The sequence below is a fragment of the Alosa pseudoharengus genome, unplaced genomic scaffold (assembly GCF_046254945.1).
Source record: "Alosa pseudoharengus isolate Yale_2024_CS ecotype anadromous, Long Island Sound unplaced genomic scaffold, YU_APseudo_1.1 YU_APseudo_1.1_scf_14, whole genome shotgun sequence".
NCBI classification, from domain to species: Eukaryota; Metazoa; Chordata; class Actinopteri; order Clupeiformes; family Clupeidae; genus Alosa; species Alosa pseudoharengus.
In genome coordinates this window covers 23,284,730-23,307,476 of record NW_027468609.1, presented here as the reverse complement: position 1 = coordinate 23,307,476, position 22,747 = coordinate 23,284,730, and the positions used below count along the sequence as shown (strand labels likewise).

The following is a 22,747-nucleotide window of genomic DNA, read 5'->3' as shown; positions in this document are numbered from 1 at the left end:
ATAACTAGAGAAAGACACAAGCTCTGCCATTTAAATGTCAACAAATATGGTTCCAAATGACACCAGTCTTCAGTACTGAATTCATGTCTTTCAGAGAACCCACAAAACATAATTCTATCCCAGAGAGAGCGTGAAAGAAAGAGTGAGTAGAACAGAGAGTGAGAGAGAGAGAGAGATGGAGAGAGAGAGACTGAGTGAAAACAACTGGAGTGTATAATTTCAATTGGGCTTTGAGTATCCTTACGAACAGTTCGGCAGTTCGATGCATATCTGCCTTTGATTGTGCATACAAGACGTGGCAGCAATAAGTCGCAGCAACTTGTTATCTCGCATCGCCGTTTCTTTATTGTCTCTATGTGTATGTTTTTTTTTCCCCTTTCTTTTGCGTTGGCAACTTTTGTCCAAATGATTATTTTGATTTCCCCCCGCCTCTCTGATCCTGCGTATGACAAATGAAGTGTCTAACCACAGCCAGGCAGGGCACTTCAGAGAGGGTGAGGAGAGAGGGAGAGTCTGGGAAAACATTCCGCACGAGACGAAAAAGAAAAGAAAAGCGGTTGAAAAAAAAAAGAGTAAAGAAAGGACATCAGGGTTTAAGAAAAATGAGAGAGAGAGAAAAAAAAGGTCCATTCCTCTGTTGCACGGTTACCATTGCACACCGAAAGCTTAGGATCAGTGTGTTTGAAAGGAGTTTTTGGGGAAAAAAGGTCAAATCCTTTACCGTTGGAGTTCAGCGAAGGGAAAACCAAACTGTGACCCAGGCGTGACGCTAAAGAGCTGCAAATGCCTCCTAATGACGACCTGACTGCTTTCTGGGGATGCTTGCGTGGCAAATGGATCCTTGAGGTGGCGTGACAGGGGTCCTACGGAGGGGGAATGTCCACCACAAAACAGCAGCGTTCTATTAATCATAAATACAGTGCCTGCTCTACTGGAGCAGAAGCATCAGCCGAGAAGCCGATAACACTGCATCCTATCAAAGTCATAATAACAGCAACAAGATAGGTGACACTAAAAACCCATTTGTGCTGCGGCAGCTACTCACACACACACACACACGCAGAAAAAAACATATACTCACACACACACACACACACACACAAAAGCTGATGTGGCCCCTGACTGAAAACACACACACACACACACAGGAGAGCCTTAATATTTCTCATGAATAATATAAACCATATGCTGCAACTCATTTCCAGGCAGTGAAGTGGGGAGGGGGTTGATGTGTGTCTGTGTTGGTGTGGGGGGTTGATGTGTGTGTGTATGAGTTGGATGTGGGGGGTTGATGTGTGTGTGTGTGTGTATGAGTTGGGTGTGGGGGGGGGGGGGGTAGCTTGCAGGAGCCGTGGGTCGCATCAGGAAGTCCAGGGCGGATCGGCTGAGCACTGAGTGGGCGGAAGGTGTTGACTAGATGCAAACGAGTCGGCCTCGTGAGACGCGTCAGACGCGCTGATAACCTGCTCTCCACCCTCCCCGCCGGCACGGCTTTATATGGGGCTCTCACCATCAGACCATAGGGCACCTGGGCCCGCCCTGCCAAAATAACCCTGCTTTGGCCCCTGGCCAGACCAGCCACCCCCCACCCCAACACACACACACACACACACACACACAGACCCACCTCCTCCCTCTAAACTGCATCCCATGGTAAGGGATCTATAGTCTCAACATCTGCACATCATAAATAAAAATAATTAAATGATTACTGAGTAAATCTGTGATCAGGTCATTTGTTAAAAAAAAAAAAAAAAAAACACCACCTGTCCCCTTTTCTGCCTCACATGGTTACAAAAATGGATCTCTGTGTGAAGTTAAAAATCTAAAATGTTAAATGTTATTTCTTTTAACCAAAAATATTAACTAACAAAAAAAATATTTTCCTCATACTTTTCTTTTCAAGCACAGTCTGTTGGCTCCCAATCAGCTCAGTATTAGGGAGAGCCATTGAGAGGGGGTACGGCAGAGAGGAGAGGAATGAGCACAGCACAGGGGGGATTTTTCATGCCAGATTGTGCATTTGGCCAAACTAAATCTGGAGCACAGAATTTGCCCACTGCCTCTGGTCATAGGGAAACCAGGCTACCTCGCTCCACCCTCCTCCACACACACACACACACAAACATGCCCACTCAGACACACACATACATAACAATACACACACACACACAAGCATGCATACACACAAACCTGCCCACTCAGACACACACATACATGCATGCATGCATGCACACAAACATGCTAAAACAAATACACATGCAGATGCACACACACACACACACACATAATAACAAAATGCACTTGTACAGGCACAAACAAAAACAAAATAGCCCTTAAATAATGGATCAGCATCATGAATATCCCCTTCTGTTTAAATTTTCAGAGGGGGGCCTACACCCATAAAAATAACACATCATTCACATCATACCATGCTGGCTCCAATCCTGGGTTTAGGGGGAACCATTTGGCCAATGGAGACGATTCGTAAGGATCAGCCCAGAGATAGACAGAAAGGGTAAGAGTGAGAAAGAGAGAGAGATTAGATGAGAAAGCGAGAGAAGGAAAAAGAGAGAGAGAGAGAGAGAGGAGCTTTGTACACGAGAGAAGCCTTGCTAGGGGAAAGAAGGGACCCCGATCTCGCAGCCTGCAGCACGTTCTCTCATGGCTCTGCGTGTCTATCATATGTGTGTGTGTGTGTGTGTGTGTGTGTGTGTGTGTGTGTGTGTGTGTCTGACTAATGGCTGAGATCTGAATGCAGGCCCTGCTGTCTAATAGAGTGTATTAAGATTTATAGCAGTGGGACACAGAGAGGTGTCCAGCAGATCTTCCATCGGGGGCTGTACCCCCTGGACATTCCCCATGTAGACCTGCAGCCTGCATTTCATACACCACTGATAGGTGGGTCTGGTGGTGGTGGTGGCGACAGCCGTCGGAGAAAAGCTACATGTCCTGTTTCCTCTAGAGGATGGAGCTGCCATTGGCATCTACACCATCATTAAAGAATTACAGAGGAGGGGAGGAGGTGGAGATGGAGGAGGCGGAGTAGGGGAGAAGTGCAAAAAAAGGAAATTTAATCAGATTAAGTAAATATCGAAGGGGTAAGGCAGAACATGTGGGTTTTGTCTTTTGTGGGGGCCGGTGGCCGATTCATTAATAACCTCGATTTGAATGGAAAGTTTTTCTCACATTTCGGGTGTCTACCACCGCTCGCTGTTCCATTCAAAACGCGCCCAAAACGAGGGCCTCTGGTGTGTTAGTGTCAATGCGTCATTGGTTGGCGCGCTGGCCAATCAGCAGAGAGCTTTTTTGGGGGGGGGGGGGATTGAGGGTCCAGAGGTGTGTGGAGACGTCGGATCTCCGAGGGGGTCTCAGGGTCCCAATTAGGAAGGTCCATTCGGACGCAACAGGGGTGCCGGCGTGCTACGTGCTTCCGGAGAAAAATAACGGATTAGATGGGATGCAAAGAGGCAGCGTTTCTGATCACTGATGCTCGATCTTTAAAAATGACCCCCGCCCCCACCCCCTTAAGCCCCGAAATTCAGGAATCCAGGATTTAAAATGGATGCCAGCAGGGAAAAGGAACTTTCATACCCCTTTCATGTGATTTAGCGCCATCTTGTGGTCAAGTCTTGACTATCTATTATGTGCATTTGATGGCATTTGGGGGAGGATGTCTCCATACATACTAGAATGTGCTTGCGGCTAAAATTGGACCGAGGAAAACTGGTGGATGCACTGTGATTCCAAGTATGCCTAATTATGTGGCATATGCTTTCAGTTATTTTTTTGTTTTCTTTTCTTTTTATGTTAAAATAATTGGAAACCAAATAAAACACCCAAAAATACATAAAAACCAACACAAATGTATGAAAAACGGAAGAATAAAAAGAAACATTTACTCCATTATATAAAAAAAATGAATGTGGTGACCTAGCGTGCAAGATACACAGACCATCCAAGTCATTATCCAGCACAAAAGATGCATAATCGCAGAGCCTTTTGCCTTTGTTGCCTGACAAGTGCCAAATGGCCATGTAGTTATGCTTTGCGGCAAGGCTTCACTTTTAGAGTTCCCAGAATGACTGTAAGTGCCTTTACAGCAGGGCGTGCTAAAAATCACTTCAGCGCTCCCTCATTTTAACACGAGAGCCGCTCTAATTACAGCACAGGAGAAGGCGCAGGGGCCAGCCAGACCTGCGTGATGGTTTTAACAGGGCTCCCCGAGCCAAAGCGCCTCTCCAGAGGAACCCGGTGTCCACCGGGAACAGAGGCCCGGTTAGCCGGTAGCGTATAGGCTTGGCCTGGGCACAGATGCACCGTCAGCAGGTCCGAGCCCCTGGAGGTGTGACTGTGTGTGAGAGGTAAAAAAAGAGTGTGTGTGTAGGCTAAGCATCAGACCCATCAGTCCTGTCACCCCTGGAGGGGCCCATCTCGGAGAGTGAGAGGTGGAGAAAGAGTGACGGCCATTTTATCAGTGCAGCTGTGCATAGGGGAGCCATTGGCAATCCCAGTGGCAGACATGGAAGAGGAGTAAACAAGAAAGCTGACTGAGAAACAACCATATCCATGTGCATTGTGCTGACACAAAGACTTTCAAATCATGACTGAGTCTGATATTGATCATGACTATTGTCATGGCATTTCATTTTCTATTTTTCTCTTAATAATTGCTCTACACTTTATCACAGATCTTACTACAGCTAATCGTACAGTATTCACCACATCTGTTGTAATTTAAAGCTAGTGTCAAATATAGACAGCAAGAATTTAAACCCCTCTAGTCACCATGGACAGGCCACTCGACAGCGTGCGTTTCGTAACGCGTTCACACGGCCTCCTCGGCGTGCCGAGCCACACTCCCGTGACCGGCGGCTCCTGTGTCCGTCCGGGGGCCCTTGTGGCTGCCGTCTCTCCCCGTGGCCTATCTGAAGTGGATGCTGTGTCGGCCCTGGGAACGGCAGATAAGGCCGGGCCACAGCGGAGAGCCTCTTCAGAGCCATGGCTCACAGATTCCCCCCCCCCCCAACCAACCACCAGCACCACCCGTACGTCCTCTGGCAGTCACTGGGGGGGTGGAAGAGGGTCAGAGTGGGGGTGGTGGAGGGGTGTGTAGTGGTTGCTGTGGTGGTTTGGAGGGTGTGTGTGTGTGTGTGTGTGCAGTGTGTCTCTTTGAGGGATTAACTCCTATCAGATGAGGGGGGCTTACAGACCCTCGTCCTACTGTGCCTCCACTGCTACAGGCATTTTCCTCTATCAGTGGGGAGAGTGTGGGGAGCGGCGAATTCAGATTTATATGGTACGACGGCCGACTGACCCTTCATTTGAACTCTGTTGAATGGATTGTCCTTCAATGAAGGACTATCACTAAAGGGTGTCATTATTTCCCACATTTCAGTTAATTATACAAATGTTGTGTAAAAGTGTTTTAAAAAAGTAGAACCATTTTATTTCTAAAAAGTAGAGGAATATTTTTGTCTCCTCTTGTCTTCGAACGGAGGAGCCTGAACAATTCAATATCTTCCAAAGGCTTCTCAACAACTCAGTAAAATATTTTTTTTTCAGAAATAAATAAATTAAATGTTTTTTACATGAGTACACCTGGATGATTTTAGGGGAAGTGGTCGAGCTGTGAGCCATACCAGCAGCGTCTCTGCCAGTACGCTCAGAATACAGCTGACAATTATGAATGAGCCGGCCATCTTTTCAAGTTTAGCACAGACTCACAAGTGGAAATGGATGCCACAAATCTTCATTGTGGTCTAGGGGGTCTGGTCGTAGATAACCCGGTGATAACATGTGCACATATCATCAAACACCAGCTAGCATCTAACTGTAACCAGATGGGGATCTACAGTCTTGCTCTGCGTACACACGGCCCATCACCTAGCCACTCTCACAGAGACAAACCACAGCATATTTTTCAGCTGCCCAAACTAGCGAAGACAGGGAACTTGAGATGTTTTCTGCTAAATGTGTGTACATAGGACAATATTTGTTTGTTTTTAGAGAGATAAAACTATTTGAGACTATAGGTCCCTGGTGCCATTTTCTTACTGTGAACTAAAGGAAAGCTGCTAACATTAACATGCATGCTGCTAACATTCAGTTAACATAGCTTGAAAGCCTGGAGGACACACAAGTTCCACACTTGAAAGCCTGGAGGACACACAAGTTCCACTCTATTGATTTGAGCCCTCTACAGATTTTAAAGCTGGTCACTGCTGCCATTTAATACTGTCTGTAACAGTCTCTGGGACTGTACTGCAGTGCCACCTAGTGGATTAACTCTGCTAGTGTAAAAGTTGATAGAGGCTGCACTGTCAAGATGTTGGGCCCCCGCATACTGACTTGTTTAGCATGCAGTCATATTGGCTGCCAAGTCTAAACCTCAGCTTGATGAAGAGCCTTCAGAGAGATGCATCACACAAACGGGGACACTGTCCAGACCTCCTGACTCCCGAGGCAAATCTGCTCGGCAGGGGAGTTCGACGAACGGGACTTGCGGCCCAGATGATGAATTAAAAACGCTTCACGGACTGCAATGAACTGACTCAGTGCCGCTCTGCTCTGTCTACTTTATGGGCCATCTTCTCATAGCTCAGCATCTGATGAAGAACTTTGTGGCTCCACACAACATCTTCTGGTGAGAGGTTTAATAAGTATGTCAAGGGAGCAGCAGTGTGCCAGATTTTGTTTTGTTGTTTTCCAATGCTTTGTTTGTTGGTTTATTTATTTATATATATACCAACTTTTCTAAGTACCTGTCTCGATTGAATGGGCAAACTTTTTAAATTCTTAGCACAGAATTGCACTGACCAAGAAAAATCACAAACACACACACACATGCAATCACTCAAGCATATCTTATCTGTATTGGACTTAATATTGTTAAAAAATATACATGTACAAAGTGTATGACAAGAGACCACCGTGGCACATGAAGAGAGACACAGGAAGTGAACTACCTGGTGTCCATTTAGTCTAACGTCACTCCAGAGCATCATCTGTGTCTATTTTCATACCACTCTCACCCCACTCCTTGGCTGGGTGTGTGTGTCCAAACCGGCAGGGTGGGTGGGTCCGTCCGTCACCCAGTCCTGAAGTCCTCGGTTGCCCTCACGGACCTAGACCCTTACAGACATTCTTACATCCTCTTCCTCATTTTGCCTTTCTTCTGTCCGCCGCGGCCAAAGCCGGACTTCATGACGTCGTTGACTCGTTGGCGGTTCTTGCCGCGCAGCTTCTGCAGGCCGCCGCTCTGCAGGAACTTCTGCTTGTTCTGCTTCTTGCGTTCCTTCAGGATCTGCTCGCGGCTCTTCAGCTCCGAGCGTACGCCCTTCGGGGCTCCGCCATTTTGGGGCCCAGCTGGGCCTCTTCCTGGCCCCTTCCTTCCTCTACGACCTGCAGGGACCACAGAGCACCATCAGTGTGGAGACACGGATATTTACCTTACTTATTCATTTGGCTGGCACTTTTATCCAAAGCGACTTACATACGTCAATTATATCAAAGGTAAGACTCTCCAGAGCAACTCAACCAGAGTAACAGAGGGTTAAAGGATAATTCCACAGTTTTAATAAAGAACGTTAAGGGTTGTTTGTGCATGCCCATAGCCAGCCACTCTGAAACTGTCAAAGGCGATTCAAAACGAGTCAGAAAGACGAGACAGGACCCATCGTCAAAATTTCGGTGTCCACCACTCTAGTTCATCCAAAACAAAACAGAAAAGGGACTCAAAGTGCTAAATACCGGAATTATCCTTTAAGAGCCTTGCTTAAGGGCACAATGGTAGAAGCCATGAATTTAACCCACAACTTTATTCAGGATGTACTTTGACAACAGGCTATATGTGCACACATGCCAAAACTTATTAATTTACTTAATAAAAAGTAATTTATTTGACTGAAGTTTGGGAATTTAGCTAGTACACCAGAGAATCCCCCCTATCCTTTGGGGTAAGTACCACGGGATCTAGAATGACCACAGTGATTCAAGACCTCGTTTTAATGTCTCCTCCGAAGGACAGCATACCCTAGAGCAGTGTCCCCGTCACTGTTGTAGGACTGATTTTTAGCCAGTGGGAAGAGCCCACCCGCTAGCCACCCTCCAACCTCCAATCACTTCCAGCAGCAGCTAAGTTTTCTAAGGAGGTCTCCCATCCAAGTACTACCCACGCCTACACTTGCTTAGCTTCAGTGTTTTCAGAAGAGACAAGGTATCTGGCCATTTTACTAATTAATGCCATAAGCAAGATCCTAAGTGTATATATGGGGGGGTCAGTGCAATGTCACATTATAGTTTAATTTCATGCGCAGAGGACTTTGGTCACTGCTCGCCAGTTGCACATCAATGAAGTCTGTAAGACACAACTGTCCACATGATTGAGTTCCTAACTTACCTCCACGGCCTCCCATCTGTCCTCCACCTCCACCTCTACCACGTCCAGTCTCTCCGTCAGAGCCATCGTCATCATCGTCCATCTTGTTCTTCTTCTTCCACTGCTCGTAACTAACATATCGTCAAGGTACATGTGGTCTTCTCAATCAAACAAACACTCAATACATTAAAAAAACACAATCACTGAAGGTGTGGCAAACCTAAATTAAAATAAGCACTCTAAACATCTGTGTGCTCCGGTGATCCTTTCCTTTTTACTGCATGACCGGTCCTCTCCTGGACTGTTGCAGGAAAGCGCGGTAAAACTACCATTTTTCAATACTCAATACATGTTCATTGTCTGCAAGCACTCACACATTGAATAGAAATTCACTTAAATCAAACACATCCTCCAACACCAACCTGAACATTTCAACAGTAACAATGGCAAGAAAGGATACAAGTTCTTCTTCTTTTTGGCGCTGACCACCTGTCCATTCTCCAGTCTGACCTTCTTCTTCTTGTCTTCTTTGCCCGTGTCACGTACAAAGCGCTTCCTTTTGCGGTCCCTGAGAGGAGACACATAGGAATGGGTGAGGTGGAGCCATAAGACTACAGGAGAATGTGGTCTGCTATGGTGTGAAAGCTGTGCATGGTGCACATATATATATATATATATATATATATATATATATATATATATATATATATATATATATATATAGAGAGAGAGAAAGAGTGTGTGTGTGTGTGTGTGAGTGAGTGAGTGAGTGAGTGAGTGAGTGAGTGAGTGAGAGGCAAAAGTGTAGTAAATGTACATCATATGGGTTTTGGGACTTTTCACTTTGTGTGTGTGTGTGTGTGTGTGCGTGCGTGCGTGCGTCCGTGTGTGTGCGTGTCTGAATGCGTGGGTGACAAAAGTTCTGTATGCGTGTATGTGTTTTTTAGGAAGCAGTGTATGTAAGATGATAGCTGATGATTGATCAAAGATGACCTCTCACCATCTCATGACGCTCTTGTGCTGGTCAAGTGTGGTATTCTCATCTCCCATCAGGTCCAGTACAGCTGTGGAGGCCTGCTGCTCAAACGTGGTGCCCTCACCTGAAAGGCTGAGCCTAGACACACACACACACACACACAATAAGCATGACTGAATTATAAAATAGCCATTCTGATATTAAATGCATTTTACAAGCTAGTGTTAAAGACAGACATGTTTCTCAATGTGTCTACTTCTTTCAATTGATAACAGAAGAGAACCCATTCACACAAATAAACATTTAAGAGAACAACATTGTTGAGAGATCAAACATTAGAGTCTCGAAACAAAACAAAGCTTATATTTAAGAACCAAACCAAACAATCCCTTGAACTTTGGTTTTCTAAGAGCACAAACTTTATAAATAGTGCTGGTCGCCATCCGTTTACACAAACATTACTTAGGGGCTTTTCATCAGGTTCATGACCCTGGAACTGAACTATCCAGTAAGCAACCAGGAGAACTAAAGTGAGAGGAAGGGAAGGAGGAGCACATATTGATGAAACTCTTCTGTTCTGAAAGCCCATTAGCATAAACATGTCAATTTCCATGTAAACAAATGCAGCACAGTATATACAAATGGACCCAAATGTAAATGTAATTCAGGAAACGATATATATGTCTCTGTGTGTATATACCCTCGTTCGGAGTTGAAATCTTTGGGCCTGTAGGGGATGTAGAACTCCTCGTCTCGTCCAGACTGCCTGTTCTTCTTGCCATGGGGGGTTTCGGGATCTTCCTCTCCCAAATTCTTTTTACGTTTCCCACCCACCACCTCGGCAAACACACCCTTGAAAAGGATACAAACACACAAAAAATTAGATAAAGTGATGAAAGTATGCTACTTTAGAAATGCTAGAATGATCATTTACTACTCTGGTTTAACGGAAGTTGAGAACACACAATTGTTTTCATGGCACTTGATCTATAAAATCAAGAGAGACTGATGGTTCACCATCCTGCTTTAACTGCCTTTCATCTCATCACTCACCCGGATGTCCTCTTCCTCCTCCTCATAATCTTCGTTGGCTGTGGTAGTTGAGGTGGAGGGGACGGGCGGTTGGTGGAACTTGTTCTCAGCGAAGCGCTCCACCTGGGTCCGTGCAAACTTGTCCACCAGTCGGCGGTCTCTGCTGCGCTTGGCTCGCATCACCTCACTAGCGCTGGTCTTGTTCGAAGAGTTAATCTCAAATATCGTCTGAAATGAAAATTTGGCAAATTAGCTTAAGATGATTTATATACATCTGACTTTTTAAAACCTTTTTGTCTTTTTTTTAATCTTGATTAGCATACAAGTGACATATACTGATACGTATCAAGGTTTCAATTTCTAATCAAATTTTTTTTTGTACAATAAAAATAAATATAAATAGCCTTAAAAAAGGACAGAGCAAGGACAGAAATAGCAAGACCTAAAACCCAGCATTTATTTGAAATAGATCTTTGGCCACTCTAGATACACTCTCAAATCAAAAGTTTCTACCAAAGTCCCTTTAGGCAAGTCCCTCCACTCGGTGGCGATATTGCAACACACTTTCGGGCATCTATTTTGGGCAGAAGACTTCACGTACCAACCTCGCTCCAGTGGCACATGACTGGCACAATGTATTCACAACACACCACAGGATTGACATGATGTATTCACATGTCGACTTTTTACCGCGGAAGGGGCATATATATGTAGTCAACTGCCATATTGGTGTTATGAACTAACCCCATGCATTTTTATGAAGGATTTTTTTTAAACGCTGTGTCTCCTCATTAGAAAGTCTGTCTCTACTCACCACTTTGGACTTGTAGCTCTTGATGCAGTCCACCATCTGCAGCCTCTCCAGTTCCATCTTCTCCAGACCTGACCCTGCAAACACATGTTAAATATTCACTACAACATACTGAATGCTACAAGGAATACTAAACACAGACACAAAATACAGTAAAATACAGTGTTCTATAGAAATACACAAATATGCAATTAAGTATATAAATATAAACATTCATAGACACAGTCACTGAACAAACCATGAGTACAATGTTTGGAAACATTCTGCTTATAAAACCTGTAAACCGCTTCAACAGATAGAGTACAGTGCAAATAGATCACAGCTGGCTCACCTAACAGGGGATGGACTGCCATGCTTGCGAAATCGGTGTTCTTGACCCGTTTGAATGACTCAGGAGACGGGCTGGGCCTTGACTTGAGGTACTGCTTGTAGGCGTTCTCAGCAACTTGCTTGAGGGTCTGCAGCTCAACAGAGTTTTCATGGGCCGTGATGAGCTGCCCCTCTTCGTCATCCAGGATACTCTGGGGCACGCGTCCGAATACACCATCAGCATCTACGCACACATGTACGCATGCATGCACACACACATTAGGTACTTTATTCACAATCACCAGTAGGATGGATACATTCATTAATTTGTTCATTCATTCATTCATGCAATCAAACTTTATTTATTCTCTAAGGTTCATTGAGGGTAGTCATTTTCAGTGAAGCTGAGACTACAGTAACAATGAAATAACAAGATATCGTATAATAATTTAGGTAAAAAGTATAGGCCTAGACCTATAAATAAAGCAAAAAAAAATAAATAATAAGATAAACTATACCATTATAGAGGAGGAAGGTAAATTTAAATACAGCGGGGAAAATAAGTATTGAACACGTCAACATTTTTTTCAGTAAGTATACTTCCAATGAGGCTACTTGCATGAAATTTTCACCAGACATTAGTATTAACTCAGATAATCCACCTATATAAAAAAATCCAAACATTAAAGTCCATAGGTAGAGTTATGTGTAATAAAGTGGAATGACACAGGAAAAAAGTATTGAACACGCCTGCTGAAATTTCTTAAATACTTTGTGGAAAGGCCTTTATTCGTAATGACAGCTTCAAGGCATTTCCTGTATGACAAAACTAACCAGTTACAGTATTCTGGTGTGATTTTAGCCCATTCTTTTGAACAAATAGTCCTTTAATATTGAAGATTCCAGGGGTCCCTCTTGTGAATTCTGATCTTTAGTTAACTTCCAAAACTGTTCAATTGGATTGAAGTCAGGGCCTTGATTTCCTTTCTCTGAAACGAATTGAGAGTTTCCTTTGCTGAATGGTTTGGATCATTGTCCTACTGGAAGGTCTAGCCATGTCTCATCCTCATCATCCTGGTGGATGGTCAAGATTCTCCCAGACCAAAATGACTCAATTCATCATTCCTTCAACTGTATGAAGTCTGCTAGTACCATGAGATGAAAAACAGCCCACACCATGATGCCTCCACCTCCAAACCTCACTGTTGGTATGGTATTTTTAGGGTGATGCACAGTGCCATTTCTCCTCCAAATATGGTGTGTAGTATGACGTCCAAAAAGTTAAATTTTGCTCTCGCCTGACCAGAATACATTCTCTCAGTATTTCATAGGATTGTCCAAATGTTGTGTAGCAAACTTTCAACGAGCTTTGACATGTTTTTCTTCAGCAATAGAGTCATGCGGGATGAGCGTGCATAGAGCCCATGGCGGTGGAGTGCATTACCTATGATTTTCTCTGTAACAACTGTACCAAGTCTTTCTGGAGCTTTCTCCGAGTGGTCCTTGGGTCTTGGGCTACTCTTCTGACTATCCTTCTGACTTCCTGGTCAGAAATCTTGCAAGGAGATCCTGTGCATGGCCAGTGATGATGCAGTGATGTTCCTTCCACTTGCAGATAATGGCTCCAATACTGCTTGCTGGATGCTTCGGAAGTTTTGATGTGCACTGTAACCAGTTCCATTGATATGTTTTGCAACAATAAGGTTGCAAAGGTCTTGGGAGAGCTCTTCGCTTTTACCCATTATGAAATGTTTCTTGTTTGACACCTTGGTAACAAACAACCTTTTTATAGCCCACCAGTATGTACTAACCCAGCTTATATCAATTTGCACAGATAGGAGGGATAATTTCTCTAACTACTTATAAATTCCAGTTTGTTCCTTGCCATTTCTTGCCTTTGTGTACTGCTTTTTCTTAGCGTGTTCAATACTTTTTCCCTGTGCCATTCCACTTTTTTACTCATAACTCTACTTTTAGACATTAATGTTTGGATTTTTATATATGTGTGGATTACCTAAGTTAATACTAATGTCCGGTGAAAATTTTATGCGAATAGCCTCACTGGAAGTATACTTACTGAAAAAAATATTGACGTGTTCAATACTTATTTTCCCCGCTGTATATATAAAATAATAATAATAAAATAATAAAATAACGTTTACTTAAAACAAGTACAATTTCACATAGGAAGGTTTGAGATCACAGATCTGAATTGATTATAGAAAAGTAGAGAGTTAATTTTTATATTACATTGAAAATCATTCCAGGAAGTAGGAGCACCATAACAAAACACAGACTTTCCCAACTCAGAATGGATACGAGGAACCTTGAGCATCAAACAGTCATTTGATCTGGTCTGATAGTGACCAGAATTCGAAACAAGCATGTTTGAAATATAACCTGGTAATTTCCCAACAATACCTTTGTAAATAAACAGATACCAATGATTATGTCTCCTCTCTGTTAAAGATGACCAACCCACTTTACCATAGAGACACAATGATGAGTGCTAATAGCCATCACCAGTAATGAATCTCAGGGCAGAGTGGTAGACTGAGTCCAGGGCTTTAAGTGAACAAGCAGTAGCATTTCTATAAATCACATCACATTGTCTAGAACTGACATAAAGACGGCTTGCTGAGGGGGCGCTATGCTCTTTGGTATCTACAGTGCTACGCGCTACGCTTTGGTCATGTGCTGACGGAGATGTAGGCCTCCCATGCTGTGATCACAATTGATCTGCATTCGATTGCTCTTCCTTAGCGACCAGCTTTTTTTTGTCTCGGTAGACTGAAATTGAATTACATGGTCTGAAACTGAATTGTGAGAACTGAATGTGAAAGTGCAAAGAGTTAGTTCTAGAGAAATATATTATTGATGCTAACTAGAATAGCTAAAGATAAGCAGTCCTACACACATGATGAACACTGTCATATGTTATAGCAGAGCACATGGAATTCCAGTATCCTAAATGTTCAGAGAATAGTGAATCTCAATGATGGCACTAGGTTCCCACTTATGCCATAAATATCAAGCAATAAACTTCTCGTAGCCACAAATGTCTTATGCCATAAATAACAAGCTATGAACTCTTCTAACTTATCAAGCTTCATATGGACTTCTGAACCACAAATACCTTGGTCATGATCCGGCAAAGCAAACTGGATGGGTCTGCCCAAAAAGAGATGAAGGTCGTAGACAAATGGCACCTCGTCTTGGCACACCAGACTGAAAGACTTTCCACCTCGACCGGCACGAGCAACACGACCTGTGGCACAGGCACAGAAGGAGGAGAACAGAGAGAAATATGTCAATCAGTCAAAAGACATCGGGTTTACATTCATACTAAATGTGGTTTCATTCACTTACTTAGTAGCTAGTCAGTCAACTAACTCTTTTCCCTTTACGTTATTAGAAACTACATAGGCATCAATACAGACAGAATGCAGAGCAAAGGAATCGTTTTTTTACAATAGAGAACAGCATGGGAACGCCAATCAGACATCCCAACGTCAACGCCAACAATCCCATCACTCACCCACTCTGTGCAGAAACAGTTTGGATTTGGAGGGGAAGTTGTAGTTGATGACGTTGTCCAGCATGGGGATATCAATACCACGAGCAGCCACGTCCGTCACCAGCAGCACCATAGCTTTGCGGTGGACGAAGCGCCCAATGTTGATCTTCCTGGCCGTCTGGTCCAGGGCACTGTAGATGTAGGCAACCTCAATGCCCTCTAAGGTCAACATCTGAAGACAAACAAAAGGACACAAACGTATTGCTTTAAGGACAAGAAATATAGGCAGAAATCTGACCTTGATGAAATAGTAGGTTTTACAAGTAAGGGATATTGTATAGAACACCGGTCATTATTGGGAAAATAAGTACCGACAGGGCGAACCAGACCCTGACGCGCCAACACACACACACACACACACACACACACACACACACACACACACACACACACACACACACACACACACACACACACACACACACACACACACACACACACACACACACACACACACACACACACACACACACACACACACACACACACACACACACACACACACACACACAAGGAGCTCTTAATAGCCCACGTTAAATGTGGGGTTAGGTGGTGACTGCGGGATAGTAGGCCTATCTTCAGCTGTCAAATGTTACCAATCAGGGGACAATTTAATCGTGTGTGGATTTGTTTGTAGACCAACATTTATCTCACGTGGCTTTGTTATATCATTTGTTGCCATGTGAATACAAACAAACCCAGGGGACAATGGAGAAAAATTGTATCGATTCAGAACAATTGATTCGGAACAAAATAGGTATGAAAGCGCCCTTAGACGAAAATAATGACCGGTAGAACTTTGGGAAATCCCATTCCAGTCAATGGAGCGTTCTACTTGCGAAGAGCCGTATAATAATTACAAATAGCTGCTACTGGTTCATAGAACTTACATAGATATGTGTACATGATGGTGGCATGCACATTAGGAGACAAAGATGGGGAAAGATACATTGAAAAGAGAAGCAATATCTTGAGTGTGAGATATAACACTATTACCGGATAGCCTTACGTTCAATCATTCTCACCTATGTAAGTTTAACATTGTGCAAACTTAATATTTTCCTCTTGGATAGTCACATACAATTGCTACATTTGTTGTGATGTAGAGAGAAGCAAGCAGATAAGAGAACAAATTGTTCAAAGATGGAAAAAATACATACTGTAAAATTGTCTCATGAGGTTCATTACACACGTCTCACCTCTCTAATGTACTCCACGTGATGTTTGGTGGCCACAAAGACGACCGTCTGCTCCTGGGCCTTCACCACGTTCCTGAGCAGGTGCAGCAGCATGGCAGGCTTGTCATCCAGCCTCAGGTGGAAGAAGGCGAGCTGGGACATGGTGGGATGAGTACATCATCAACAACTCATACAATCAGAACACACAAGTTTAAATATTTCTACATACACAGAAAGTATAAAGCTGACTAGGTATATATGCAACCATGTACTTTAGACTTAATTACTTAATCAATTCATGACATTTCCAATGGGTGTACTGCTTACTACTCCCAGATCACCCAGGGTTTTAGTCAATGACAAAGTACACAACATTATCGCATTAATAGCCTTAATTATGGAGTTATTTTATTACCTTCAACTGATCGCTCAGCTTTGTGTCGACATCAAGACGAACAAGAACAGGGTCTGTCAATCCTGCAAAAACCAGATGATAAAATGAACCAGAGATGAACCTACCCAACGGCAACTCATTCATATCAATTCAAAGACTGTGTACTGAAGACTCTTTACACTAGCAGTATGACAGGAGCTTTATATACCTGCTCGGGCAAACTCCACCAGCAGTTTTGGAAGAGTGGCTGAGAACAAGAGCGTCTGTCGTGTGTCTGGGAGCCGACGAATAATCTCCTGAAGCTGGTCAGCAAAACCCATCTCAAACAGCCTGAACAGGAAAAACTCATGATTTACTCTCAACACCCTGTGATGGCCACAATATTATATTTATATACAGGTTGGCAAGTTTGAATATAAGCTAAACAACAATTATTCTGCTCCAGATCAAATGTAATGCCTGCCCTTATACAATTCCAAACATTTTAAGGTCTTTAATATCAGAAATAATGTATAAGACATTTAAAGACTTTTTATGGATTACGAATGTAACTCTAGGGTTATGCTTACCTGTCAGCCTCATCAAACACCACATACTCCACATTCTGCAGCTTCAGGTTCATTTCCATAACGACATGCATCAGACGACCAGGGGTACCAATAATACTGCAGGAGGTAGAGCAATTTGTCAAATAAACAATCCCGCAAGTGAATGTAACGTATGTATTTCAAACAACTGGGGAAAAGTCGACATACATGTCAGGGTTTTCATGTAGAGCAGCAAACTGTTCCTCCATACTGAAATATAAAATGCAAACATGTCAATGCCACAGTCAACACATAGGACAATTGCACTCTCATAATCTTGTCACAATGTATTTTACCTGTCACCTCCAAGAATCAATGCAGTCTTAAAGCCAGCAAATTTACCAAGCTGGAAGAAGAAGAAAAACACAAATTAACATTGGTATGTTTCTCTTCTGTACTTCCAGACAGAGATAACACTCAAGGGGCTATCTAAAAGAGGTAATGACAAAAGATCTTACGAAAGACATAATACCTCTCGAGTGAATTTCATGGTCTGAAGCGCCAACTCTCTTGTTGGAGTGAGAATGAGGGCCCTGGCACCAGTCTGGGCCTGTGGAGCCTTTAGTTTCTCAAACATCGGAATCAAGAAAGCAGCAGTCTTTCCACTACCGGTCCTTGCCATAGCAACCACATCTTTTCCATCCAGAATGACAGGGATAGTCTGTCAAGAACAAAGTGACATTGCTCCATCACTTACACCAATAACACTATGAAAAAGTTTTAGCGTATGTAGTTGTTTACATGTCAAAATACGTACTTTTCGCTGAATAGGAGTAGGGACTTTGTAGCCCTTCTTCATTACTCCTTTAAAGACAGGATAACTGAGCCCTGCAAAGATTAAACAAAAAAGCATTTTTAGCTGGCCTTTGACAAGTTTCTAATACATATGAATACCGCTCATTGCTTTGTAGGTGCCAGAACTCACCCATGGACTGGAACCCTCCCGACTTCTTCTGCTTCTTGTTTTGGGCTCGTACCAACTCCCTGGTGTCTGGTTCGACATCCGACAGGGCGTCAGATGATGTTGGGAACCGTGGCAATTTTTTACCGGGCTAATAGAATATGAACACTTGCTGTCAATATACAGTTTAACTGCTGACGTTAGTAAAGAACACATTTTACAAGTTGCAATCCAACGCTGTGCTGCAACGTGCACTGTTTACATTAACGCCAACTAGGAAGTTCACCAGAGGAAAACAGAATGTTTTACATGACTATAAGTTAGCCGAATATGAAAAGCTTAAAGTTAAGATGTTTCATCACAAAATGGTCTTACGGAATCATCGTTCTTTATTTCGGCAGCCAACTCAAAGTCTCCTTCGTCCGAGTCCACCTCTGGTTCTCTATTTTGACCGTGTGACGGCCCGTGTCTCTTCTTTTTGGTTAGTTTCTTCTTTCTCTGTGCCATTGTCCAATTTTAGATGTCTTCGTAGCTTAGTGACGGAACAGATATCTCGCCAGTAAGGCTTAATTCGGAGATTCTCACTATTTATTTCCACAACAATTCAGCACAAGACAACCAAATAGAAGGGAGCCATTTTGAAACACGTGTGAAATATGGCGCACATGACTGACGTATACCGTCGCTGAGCATGACATCATGACTAGTTTTCCATCGGATCGTATCGAGGGCAGAGGACGGTGATAATGTAGTTATGTAGAGATTTCAGATCGGTGCATGCCATTTTCCTTCTCGTGTGCTGTACCCGATGTTAAGACCGCGCTCACTCGACAGAGACAGAGTTGCCGTACAGTAGCAACACAGCTAAATGTACAAGCTAACGGAATCAGCGTTTGCTGGCTAGCCATCAACTTCATCGAGGAAAGAGGAAGGAACTTGGAATATCGACCTCCAGTCCCCCCCCCCCCCCCCTCAGGTTGAAAACTAACTTGCTAACTAGCTAGGTAACACCACAGCCTAGAGGTGACTATATGTTTAATGGCATAATAACATAATTTGTATTTGTCAGCTCGATCGGCAGTATTGTGACATTCATTCTAAATCTGACACTTGTGGATTCGGCTAGCTTTGGTAGAGTTGAGCGTGGCTGATTTTGACTGTTGTTTAGCTTCACAAATGTAACATACTGTGACGTTAATGTTGTAGACCTTATGTTTACCCTGTGAACATTAACATTAAATCTACTTCTTAGCTAACACTTACGATAGCCACCCAAGACACACCTCTCATACAGCATATTTAGCGTGTCATTCATTGAATTGATGTTTGCCATGCTAGGCCTGTACAGAAAAATGTAGTCTCTCCACTAGATGATTGTTGTTATAGTTAATCTTCTAGTAGGATGAGGTACACCCAAAATAGCATAATGTGTGTGCATGGAGCCTTAACAAGTGTGTTGTCTATCTGCAGATGAGAGACAAGTCGCCTTTGGCCGCAGGACCTGCTAAACGTTCAATGACACTATGATTTGTGATGTCAGCGGGTAGTGTTTGATGCAGGATGCTTCAGATACCTTTTGTAAGCCTGGACAGGGACAGAGACCGGCCTCTTATACGGTTACAGTTCACCCACTTTGCTGTAGCCACGGTAAGCCTGCCACTTATTGGCTTCATCGGATGTGTCGCCACCTCACTCATCTCACACTTCAATGACTCCACCTACACTCACTGCCAGGTGCCCAACTACCTCCCATCCATCAGTGCGGCCATCAGCCTAACACCAGAGCGCTATGTGTGGAGGTTCTGTATCGGCTTGCACTCAGCGCCGCGATTCTTGCTGGCGTTCGCCTACTTCTCCTTCTACAGGGGAAAGTTTGTGAGACTCCCAGAGCTGCTTCTCAGCGGCCTGACACTGCTGGCCTCGCTCAGTGAGAACGTGGGCCTGCTGCTGCTTACCTACGTGTCCTCAACGGAGACCTACTCCCTGCACAAAAACGGCTTTATCGTCTTCATTGGGAGCTCCATCCTCCACATGGTCTGCACATGCAGGCTGTGGCAGGTGATCAAGAGGTCAGGCTTCGAGGAGAGGAAGTCCTTCCGATACAAGTGGCGCATCTTCCTCTTCAACATCTTCTTCTGCCTCTGCGCTGGCTACTTCTTCAGGCGCCATAACAAGTACTGTGAGCCGGGCATCTACACCCTGTTTGCTTTCTCCGAGTACTTGGTGGTCCTCTCCAACATGGCATTCCACATGACTGCTTACTGGGACTTTGGGAACAAGGAAGTGATGGTTGCCATGCCCCCAGAGGGCAAACGCTTCTGATTGGCTGTGGACTCTAGGTATTGAAAGCTGAAATATAAGGTTAACTTGCTACATAAGTTGCTTCTGAAGGCCTGAATCAAAGCATATGCCTCATCTTCTCTACCTACCCTACCGACACTACATTTTGTGCTAGGCTATTTGATGCTTCACAGATGTGACTACTGTGGCCAATTTGTGTCAACATGATGTGTGCTGTGTGCAGTGATATGCTAGCTATATAAATATATAATGTTTTTCAATTTGTGTACACAGTGGATTGTGTCCTAAAGTTTACTCAGATGCTGGTAGAGGTGGTATCATGTTGTCATTTGACGCAGAGAATTCCTGTCTGTGATATAATGCCTTGCTTGTGTAGGACTGGATGTTGTACCCATAAAATGACATGTGAAATCAAAGGATGATGATGATGATGATGATGATGATGATAAAGACAACAGTTATGATGGTTATGATGGTGGTGTGACCTACTAAAAACTGTCCTGAACCAAAGGTTGATATTTCATATCCTCTGACAAGACATGGTATTGAAAATGCCATATAGCACAATTTATTGGTCTTTGTTCAAATCAAAATTATTTTAATTAGTTTGATCCTATGTACACCTGCGATATATATATATATATAATGTTTTTTGTGCTTAATGTGTATTGTAACTCAGGTAAATGTCATTTCAAATTGTATTTGAATTTTATAGCTAATTTGTACTGAAGTAGTCTTTTTATTTCTTGATGGTAAAACAGCTTTGATAACAGCTTTTCAAATGATTGGATTGAATTGAATAAATGTCTGTTGCCATTGTCAACCTTATATTTTTACTGATGTCTTGAAATTAAACAGTTTGTCCACATAGTGGCAGTCAAGAGTTTGGGAATGAAAAAGTACTTCACTGAAAAAAAGACCAACAGCTTAATGGCTGGCTCGAGACCTAATCGTGGTATCAGCGATTTCATCACTAGTAGTTTTTGGCCTTCATCTTGGAGGCTGCAGCATAAATACAAAGGCCCTCCTTAAGGTAATGCCATTCAATCTATTAAGGCAATGCCATTCAATCTGTGATTACAAACTAATTTAGTTTCAGAGCTAGTTCAGTCTGAAGATTATTTCAGTAACAACTCTATTGGTCTGTATAGCCTATTGAAGAATGGCAGTGTTTTAACGAAATTGTTTTCCCTGTGTAACTTCATGTACTGGTCAATTTGACTGGTCTTTAGCTACAGTAGACTCTGAATACTCATCCCTCTTAGATGGAGATCCGGTGCCTAACAAGCTATTCCTACTGATCATGCATACTATTGTATGTGAGCTCATAGAGAATGGCACCTGGCTCCACAAATGTAACATGCCTGTTCATTATAATTGCCTATTAAGACATCAATGAGCTGACTGAAGTAATCATAGGGATAGCAGAGGAGTTTAACTTAACAGCTACACCTTCAGACACACAGAAATGAACATTCAGTTACAGCATATCTATCTATAGTATATATATAGATATAGATATGTGTGTGTGTGTGTGATACCGCATATAGATATGTGGTGGACAAGAAAATGTCTTGTCTTTATGTTGTAATTGACTTGATTGCTTAGAAAAACAACTTGGAACACTTTATTGAGTTAGCTTTGTTGAGGAGGTATAGGTAGGAGGTAGCTTCAACAAGTAATCGATCTGTAACAGTTATTACATAACCCTATCTTCTTTCCACGATACTCTTAACTCCATGATATGAAAACAGCAGACAACACATATACTGTGGCTCAAAAATAGTATATTTTCATTCAAAAGTATTCTAAGCTAAATCAGATCTTTAACTGACAAAGCCAAACTAAGCAGCAGTAGGAATGGTTCATTGTGCCCCAAGAGAAGTGAGTGTTTCAAGTGATTCATGACAGATTGACGTGATCTGCTGCAATCATATGAGAGTTAATGTTAATGTGGGTGGAAGCAATGGGCACAATTTGCTTATTTTACTGGAACAAAGGGTCAGCAACTGTAAATATGCATGTTTTAAATTATACAGCACAACTTGTAGTTTATTATTATAATTTACAGCAGATTATTTTGTGGATCCCTTGTCAATGGGTCATGGACCCGACTTTGGGAACCACTGCTTTACAATACTTAATATTGATACATACCGAAAGACTTTTGATCTCATAGGATCAAGTCCTTTTCGAGCATAAACACTTGTGAGAAAATGGATCTACTTGTCCATATGATTTTTTTTTCCTTCGGTGCTTGGCACTAAAGCTCCTGAACAACATGCTGATTATAGATTTATT

General features: G+C 43.0%; 2 protein-coding genes across 4 annotated transcripts; one reads left to right on the top strand and one right to left on the bottom strand.

Moving 5' to 3' along the window:
• Nucleotides 1-6,847: 6,847 nt before the first annotated feature.
• ddx54 (DEAD (Asp-Glu-Ala-Asp) box polypeptide 54) lies at nt 6,848-18,783 on the bottom strand. Of its 2 annotated transcripts, none has more exons than XM_076284238.1 (20): nt 18,521-18,783; nt 18,170-18,296; nt 18,002-18,072; nt 17,717-17,905; nt 17,541-17,590; nt 17,413-17,454; nt 17,227-17,322; nt 16,866-16,987; nt 16,679-16,740; nt 16,285-16,416; nt 15,047-15,257; nt 14,645-14,776; nt 11,531-11,752; nt 11,203-11,276; nt 10,410-10,616; nt 10,057-10,208; nt 9,381-9,494; nt 8,841-8,948; nt 8,402-8,511; nt 6,848-7,404 (listed from the first exon to the last, which is right to left on the bottom strand). In XM_076284238.1, exons 1-20 carry the CDS (start codon nt 18,650-18,652, stop codon nt 7,148-7,150), a joined length of 2,610 nt encoding a protein of 869 aa, XP_076140353.1. In that variant the 5' UTR covers nt 18,653-18,783; the 3' UTR covers nt 6,848-7,147. The 2 variants fall into 2 exon arrangements, with proteins under 2 accessions (XP_076140353.1, XP_076140354.1); XM_076284239.1 differs by having other exon boundaries at nt 9,381-9,488.
• An 80-nt stretch (nt 18,784-18,863) lies between these two features.
• Nucleotides 18,864-21,314, top strand: pgap2 (post-GPI attachment to proteins 2). Of its 2 annotated transcripts, none has more exons than XM_076284242.1 (2): nt 18,864-19,149; nt 19,616-21,314. In XM_076284242.1, the coding sequence occupies exon 2, from the start codon at nt 19,706-19,708 to the stop codon at nt 20,465-20,467; it is 762 nt and encodes a 253-aa protein (XP_076140357.1). In that variant the 5' UTR covers nt 18,864-19,149; nt 19,616-19,705; the 3' UTR covers nt 20,468-21,314. The 2 variants fall into 2 exon arrangements, with proteins under 2 accessions (XP_076140357.1, XP_076140356.1); XM_076284241.1 differs by having other exon boundaries at nt 18,864-19,168.
• Nucleotides 21,315-22,747: the final 1,433 nt, after the last annotated feature.